Raw genomic sequence first — 8015 nt, 5'->3', positions numbered from 1 at the left:
CCCTTAAGGTAAGAAGATCCAAACTATGGAAAGATCCATTATCCAGAAAACCCCAGAGCATTCTGGAGAACCGGTCCCATACCTGTATCCCATTAATAAAGTATTGCTAACTGCCTTAAAACAATTACATTAAACAATTAAAGCATTCTGTACCTGATCAAACTATTTCCACGATGGATAGGAGTAAAATGGCACGGCTTTGAAGGTTTAAAGGGGTGGTTCACCTTTAAGTAAACTTTTAGTATGTTAGAAAATGGCCAATTCTAATTCTCGAGTAATTTGGACCCTAGCGACCAGATTGTTTGTTTATAATGCAAATGAATAAAAAGCTAAATAACTCAAAAACTTGAAATCATAAAAAATGAAAAACAATTGCAAATTGTCTCAGAATCACTCTCTACATTATACAGGTATGGGACCTGTTATCCAGAATGCTCGGGGCCTGGGGCTTTCCGGATAACGAATCTTTCTGTAATTTGGGTCTTCATGCCTTTTAGGTCTACTAGAAATTCATTTTAACATTAAATAAACCCAATAGGCTGGTTTTACCTCCAATAAGGATTGGTTATATCTTAGTTGGGATCATGTACAAGCTACTGTTTTATTATTACAGAGAAAAAGGAAATCATTTTTAAAAATTTGGATTATTTGTATAAAATGGTCTATGGGAGACAGCCATTTCGTAATTCGGAGCTTTCTGGATATCGGGTTTCCGGATAAGGGATCCTATACCTGTACTAACAATTTACTCAAAGATGAACTTCTTTAACTTCCCATGCGCAGGTTTATTGTCCTGTGTTAAAAACACTGGGCAAATTTGCACCTGGGCAGTAACCCATAGCAACCAATCAGTGGTAAGCTTTTTTTTTTTTCAGCCAGCAGTAGGTTGAACACTGGAAGCAATCGCCTGATTGGTTGCCATCGGATACTGCGGCGCTTGAGAAATCAAGCACCGCATGATGGATAGTCGCCGTTTCTGCAGTAGAGTGTAAGCCTAGAATCCGTAAGTCATTTCTTAATAAAGAATTTGCGAATTTAAAGTTAAAACTGCCTTGGTGTTTTTTTTTTTTTTTGTTTTTTTTTTAAGTAGAAACAAATTTTTTTTTTTTTTTTTAAAAATGTTTTATGTTACTGGTCCTTTTAAATAACACCCCAATCGAATTTTCGAGTATATTTGAATTTAAATTTAAAGGATTTAAAAAAAAAAAAAAAGAAATGTGCCAGTGTTGGATCAGTTATTGTGCAATTCCTTCTGTTTATATTGTGAATTCTCTGTGCAGCTAATGCTGATATTCTAAAGGCCATGGTGGCAGACAACTCGATAGTTGGGGATACAAGTGTTTTTGATCCTGAGAGGTAAGATTTCCCTGTTACTTATTTGTAACATTTCAGCTCACATGCCTTGTGTTTAACTCTTTATCATCTGATCAGGCTCAGGGTAAAATATCCGCTGAATAGTAACACGACTGCAGCATAGAAACACTTACAAAGATTCATTTTAAATAGATCTGTTACCCACAGGGCTACACGGCATAGGGTTTTTGTTATATGTGTTGTCTCCTCCGTTGCTAACTAGATGCTGCTGTGCCTAAAACACAATATTTAGATATACCCTGTCCTTTTTAAAGGGGTTGTTCACCTTTGTGTTAACTTTTAGGGGGCAGATTTAAGGGTCGAAGTGAATTTGAGGGAATTTTCTAAGTAAGTAAAAAAAATTCGAAATTCAAAGTAATTTTTTGGATACTTCAACCATCGATTAGGATACTACAACTTAGAATTTACTTCGAATTTGATTCAAAGTAAAATAGTTTGAATATTCGATAATCGAAGTACTGTCTCTTTAAAAAAAAAAAAAAAAAAAACTTCGACCTCAATACTTAGCCAAATTAAACCTGCCGAAGTGCTATGTTAGCCTATGGGGACTTTCTACAGCAGTTTTCTAAGTTTTTTTTGAAGTCGAAGTAAAATCATTCAATCGTCCAAATTCGATGAAAAAAGTTTAGAATTTGAAATGTTTAAATTGGATGGTTGAATTTCAAAGTGTTTTTTACTTCGAAATTTGACCCTTGATAAATCTGCCCCTTAGCATCATGTGGAGCGTGATATTCTGAGACAATTTGCAGTTGATTTTTTTATTTGTGATTTTTGAGTTCTCTTTATTTAGCAGCTTTCCAGTTTGCAATTTCAGCAATCCAGTTGCTAGGGTCATCACCCTAGCAACCATGTATTGATTTGAACGAGAGACTGGAATATGAACAGGAGAGACCTGAATAGAAAGAGTAATAAAAAGTAGCAATAACAAAACATTTGCAGCCTTACAGAGCATTTGTTTTTAGATGGGGTCAGTGACCCCCTCCTGAAAGCTGGAAAAAGTCAGAAGAAGAAGGCAAAGAATTAAAAACTGGAAAAAAAATAATGAATTTCATTTGAAAAGTTGCTTAGAATTGGTCGTTCTATAACCTACAGGAATGGGATCCGTTATTTGGAAACCGTTAAACATAAAGCTCCAAATTACAGAAAGGCAGTCTTCCATAGACTTCATTCTATCCGCATTTTTAAAAATTGCTCCCTTTTTCTCTGTAATAATAAAACAATAGCTTGCAGTTGATCCCACCTAAGATATAATTAATCCTTATTGGAAGCAAAACCAGCCTATTGGCTTTATTTAATGTTTGAATTATTTTAGATTTAAAGGGATACTGTCACATGACTCGGGGCAGCTGGGAAATTGACAAAATGTCTAGCCCCATGTCAGATTTCAATATTTAATATAAAAAAATCTGTTTGCTCTTTTGAGAAATGGATTTCAGTGCAGAATTCTGCTGGAGCAGCACTATTAACTGATGCGTTTTGAAAAAAACATGTTTTCAGATGACAGGATCCCTTTAAGGTATGAAGATCCAAATTACGGGAAGATCTGTTATCCGGAATACCCCAGGTCCCGAGCATTCTGGATAATGGTTGGCGATCTATAAGTACGTTTGTCTTACAAACTAGGCCTGATTCCTATCCATTTAAAGTAAGTAGATGGCATGATACAGTATGTTGTCAAGTGCCCTAGGAAAGGGGTGTTTCACCTTTAAGTATGTTATAGAACGGCCAGTTCTAAGCAACTTTTCAATTGGCCTTCATTATTTCTTAAATGTTTTAATTATTTGCCTTTTTTCTTCTGACACTTTTCAACCTTCAAATGGGGGTCACTGACCCTGCCTAAAAAAACAAATGCTCTGTAAGGCTACACATGAATTGTTATTGCTGCTTTTTATTACTCCTCTTCATATTCAGGCCTCTCCTGTTCATATTCCAGTCTCTTAGTCAAATCAGTGCATGGTTGCTTGGGTAATTAGGACCCTAGCAACCAGAGTGCTGAAACAGCAAACTGGAGAGCTGCTGAATAAAAAGCTAAATAACTAAAAAAAAACACAAATTAATAAAAAATGAAAAACAATTGCAAATTGTTTTAAATAACTGTAATCTACGTTACACCAAGGGGCAGATTTATCAAAGGTCGAGGTGAATTTTCAAATGATAAAAATTCTAATTTTGAGCTGGTTTTTTGTGTACTTCAACTACGGAATAGTCCAAATTCGATTTGCATTTGAAAGAAATTAAAAAAATTTGAATATCTGAATTTATCATGTACTGTCTCTTCAACCATTCGCCATCTAAAACCTGCCAAATTGCCGTTTAAGCCTACGGGGGACCTCCTAGAACCCATTTGGAGTCAATTAGTTGACTTCGAATCTAATTTGATCGATTGCGCGATTCGAATTCGGCGAATACAGACCTATTCGACCAAAAAAAACCGTTGACTTAATTTCGGTTGAAATTCGGATTTTCAAGTTTTATTCAATTCGAAATTGATAAAAATGCCTCTAAAAGTTTAATTTAAAGGTGAACAACCCCTTTATGGCATGAGCGGTGCTAGGGGCAAAATTATAATTCCCAATAAACTATATAACAATTGGCTTTTTAATCAGATACAGCTGTTCCAGTCAGATTTTACTTTAAGCTGCATTTTGTGTAGAGCTGTATTTGCTTCATTTGCATCAGTTGGGATTGATTATCTCTTGTTTTTGTTCTTCCCTTTGCTGTTCACATGGAAGGATTGGTGAGTGGCTCTGGCCGTATCTTTGCATTAATCTCATTCTTGTTACAGAAATGTTTTCAATAATTTGAAGAATGTGAAATTCTGGCAATTTCCTCAAGAAGTAACAACAACGTGCATTGAGGAAAGTGATAAAGAGCGTCTGTGAGATGAACAATACAGTTTGATCACATTCATTTCACTTGCAGTAGTACTGCCCGAGGATCAAAATCTAAAGTGTCATCAAATACATTGTACATGGTCTCTAGCCAGTGGCCATATTGGGTTCTATTGGTTATAATGTTTTGCACGGCAGTCATGCAGACCTCCTTTAACTGAGACAGAACTCCTCTTTGTTGCAACGTTTGGAAAGAGAATTGTTTATATCTCTATCTCTCTCTATCTTCTCTCCCTCATCTCTCTCCCTCATCTCTCTCCCTCATCTCTCTCCCTCATCTCTCTCCCTCATCTCTCTCCCTCATCTCTCTCCCTCATCTCTCTCCCTCATCTCTCTCCCTCATCTCTCTCCCTCATCTCTCTCCCTCATCTCTCTCTCGTCCTCCATGAAGCCGGCACTGTCGATACATAGTTTCAAACGCCCGGGTGCAGCTCCAACAGTTTCAATCTGTAAATGCACAAAAAAGATCCGCACTCAGGTCTTATAAAAATTTTAGAAAATTTATTACAAGAGTCTAACGTTTCGGCCTCCTCCGAGGCCTTTTTCAAAGAGACATGCTAGATATATCTATATAGATATATATCTCTCTCTAGAGAGAGAGAGAGAGATAATTATAGTTTTGTTTTACGTATTTGCCCTTTAATCTGCAGTAGTTACAAGGGTACAGAGGTACATCGCTTCACTGCTAAAGAATAATACAGAAACTCATAATATAATGTGTAGCATTCTGAGCCTAATAGTTTAGTAACACGAAGGAGAAATGAGTTATAAAGACTAAACATCAAGTAGAACAATAGAGGCATGGCAGCAGGCAGACATTGTCCCCACTCACATGGTCTTGGGCTGGGATTGTGCTTTATGTGTTAAATGAAAAATATTATTTGATTGAACAGGTTTATTATGCAGTCTCTAACTGGAGTTTATAGATGTACAGGTATGGGACCTGTTATCCAGAATGCTTGGGACCTGGGGTTTTCCAGATAACGGATCTTTCCATAATTTGGATCTCCATACCTTAAGTTTACTAGAAAATCATGTAAATATAAAATCCAATAGGTTGGTTTTGTTTCCAATAAGGATTAATTATATCTTAGTTTGGATCAAGTACAAGGTACCGTCTTATTATTACAGAGAAAAATGGAGCAATTTTTAAAAATGTGGATAGAATGAAGTCTATGGAAGACTGCCTTTCTGTAATTTGGAGCTTTATGTTTCATCAAGTACCAGCTACTGTCTTATTAATACAGAGAAAAGGGAAATCATTTTTAAAAATTTTGATAAAATGGAGTTGGGCATTCTATGAAAAAATGGAGCACTCACAGGATTTATGAATAACAAATTTTTTTTCTTTTTTTTTTGTCAATGTTTTGATCCTGCTAAGAGGGCCTTTCTCAGGACATCCTAAATATACCTCAATGGAATGGGAATCCTTTTTTTTTTTTTTTTTTCACACATTCATAAATCCCTTGAGTGCTCCTTTTTTTCATGTGGATATTCATTTCTCTTGGAAGCACAGGGGCTGTTTTCTATATTGGGAGCATTACAATTAGGGAAGCACTGAATCCTCTATTTTGGATTTGGCCGAACCCCCGAATCATTCGCAAAAGATTGGCTGAATACTGAACTGAATTGGAATCCTAATTTGCATATGCAAATCCGAATCCTGCTGAATCCCGAACTGAATTCTGGATCCAGTGCATCCCTAATTCCAATGACTTGTTTATATAGAGAGAGAACTGGAATCAATATCCCTCTGCCCAGGGATCAGTGGAGCATTTGATTATAGAAAATATAATCTGGGACACAAAACCTTAAAACATGCTTCATATGTATATATGTCTACCGGGTACAAAACTTAGAATACAGGTCTGTTGTTGGCGCAATAAAAGATTCATATTTGTACAATACTTGAAGGGCCTGTGTTCTAAAAGCATAGTCCCGGTCTATAGTAGAGGTTTTGTGTTGAAGGAAATAGAACTGAAGAGCACAGAACATTTGGTTTATACTTGATCCTAACTTTTTAGTTACATAGGAACATAGTAAGTTAGGTCCATCAAGTTCAACATTTTGAAATTCCTTCCTGACTCCACAATGACAATCGGACCAGTCCCTGGATCAACTTGTACTATGAGCTATTTCCCATAACCCTGTATTCCCTCACTTGCTAAACACCATCCAACCCCTTCTTAAAGCTATCTAATGTATCAGCCTGTACCACTGATTCAGGGAGAGAATTCCACATCTTCACAGCTCTCACTGTAAAAAAAACCCTTCCGAATATTTAGGCAGAACCTCTTTTCTTCTAATCGGAATGGGTGACCTTGTGTCAGCTGGTAAATAAAGCATTAGGGAGATTATTATATGATCCCCCTTATTTATTTATACATCTATTTTATATGTCGTTTTTCAGATCAGTTGTGGGAGGAGAATGTATTTAATCAGATTCTCTCTCCCAGTTGTATAGGGATCCTCCTAATTAACTGCCCTCTTTAGATTCTCATTGAGAAAAAAAAAAAAAGGGCGCCCTCTTGAAAACATGAATTACATGGTCCATTGAACGGCAAAGCTATTCATCTGATCATTTCTTTCTTTTCACTTGTAGCCCTACTACTCCGAACACCCCGGGCAGTCCTATAACTCCTGATACTCCTATCAGTCCTACCTCTCCTGCTGAGACTCCATCGAAGCATTCCTGCCGGGGGCACCATCTTCACACCGTTGGAGGAGTGGCCGAAAGGAACGCGTGCACTCGATGCACCAACAAAAGATGGCACTTTTTAAAGTCCCCACAAAAACATAAAGAGCCACGAAGAAGCCACCAAGGAGCAGTGACTGTTCTGTCTGTGGGAAGGTAAGATTCCTCACATTCCTATGTCATTATAACTTCTGTTTAGAAAACACTTTAAAGCTGAAATGTGTTTGAGGATCTCTGAAATGATTTTCTGTCTCTGGGCAGACATATTAAATTGTCTAGTTACAATACAGATTAAGTGTCAAGGAGACAAAAGGATGGAGGTCCCTGCCCCGTAGAACTAAAGCTGGCCATAGATGCAAAGATTTGATCGTACGAATCTCTGTTTCGTATAATTTTTGGGCCGTGTGTGGAGTGTCCCAACATTTTTCGTGAGATGCTGATCGGTCGTTCAGTTGATAGGACAGATTAGAAAATTTTTGTCTACTACCGATAATATCAATAATATCTATGCATTTATTGTCATCCTGACGATATCGGTGGGAGACTGTTGATCTGTTCTTTTACTACTTTATTTGATCTGAATGGTTAATGGCAGGTTGGGAGATGGCATCGAACGATCGTTTGTCTGATGTGAAGGTAAATCTACACGTCTATGGCCAGCTTTAGTCTAAATGGAGGGGTAACTAACAGACAAAAATCGGGGGGGGGGGGGATATTAAGTGCTGTAGGTTACAGTGCCAGTTTCCAGTTCAGGTGTATGCAAGTGCTGCAAGAGGTAGTCTTTGAGTTTAGATCTGAAGATATTGAGAGAGGGTTCTCTCTGGAGTAATTCAGGAATGGCATTCCAAATATAAGGAGCAACAACACAGAAGGGTTTGAGGTGGGAAACGGTATAAGCAGGGGGGGTGCAACCAAGTGGTTCCTCTGAGCAAAGGTTTCGGCCAGGAACATATAGAGAAAAAAGAGATGACGTAGTTGGGTGCAGAGGAATGATGGGCTTTAAAGGAACTGTAACACTAAAAAATTAAGTAAAAAAATCAGTTGCACTACCCTGC

The 8015-nt window shown here is 37.4% G+C and overlaps 1 protein-coding gene across 2 annotated transcripts in view; it reads left to right on the top strand.

The window, feature by feature from the left end:
* The window catches only part of rell1.S (RELT-like 1 S homeolog), a 35180-nt gene that overhangs the window by 22054 nt on the left and 5111 nt on the right, over positions 1-8015 (top strand). For both annotated transcript variants that reach the window (NM_001086425.1, XM_018233107.2), the window contains 2 exon segments: positions 1281-1356; positions 6868-7116. In NM_001086425.1, the coding sequence (NP_001079894.2) occupies positions 1281-1356; positions 6868-7116 (325 nt within the window).

The sequence above is a fragment of the Xenopus laevis genome, chromosome 1S (genome assembly GCF_017654675.1).
Source record: "Xenopus laevis strain J_2021 chromosome 1S, Xenopus_laevis_v10.1, whole genome shotgun sequence".
NCBI classification, from domain to species: Eukaryota; Metazoa; Chordata; class Amphibia; order Anura; family Pipidae; genus Xenopus; species Xenopus laevis.
This window is presented reverse-complemented; position numbering and strand designations above follow the sequence as displayed.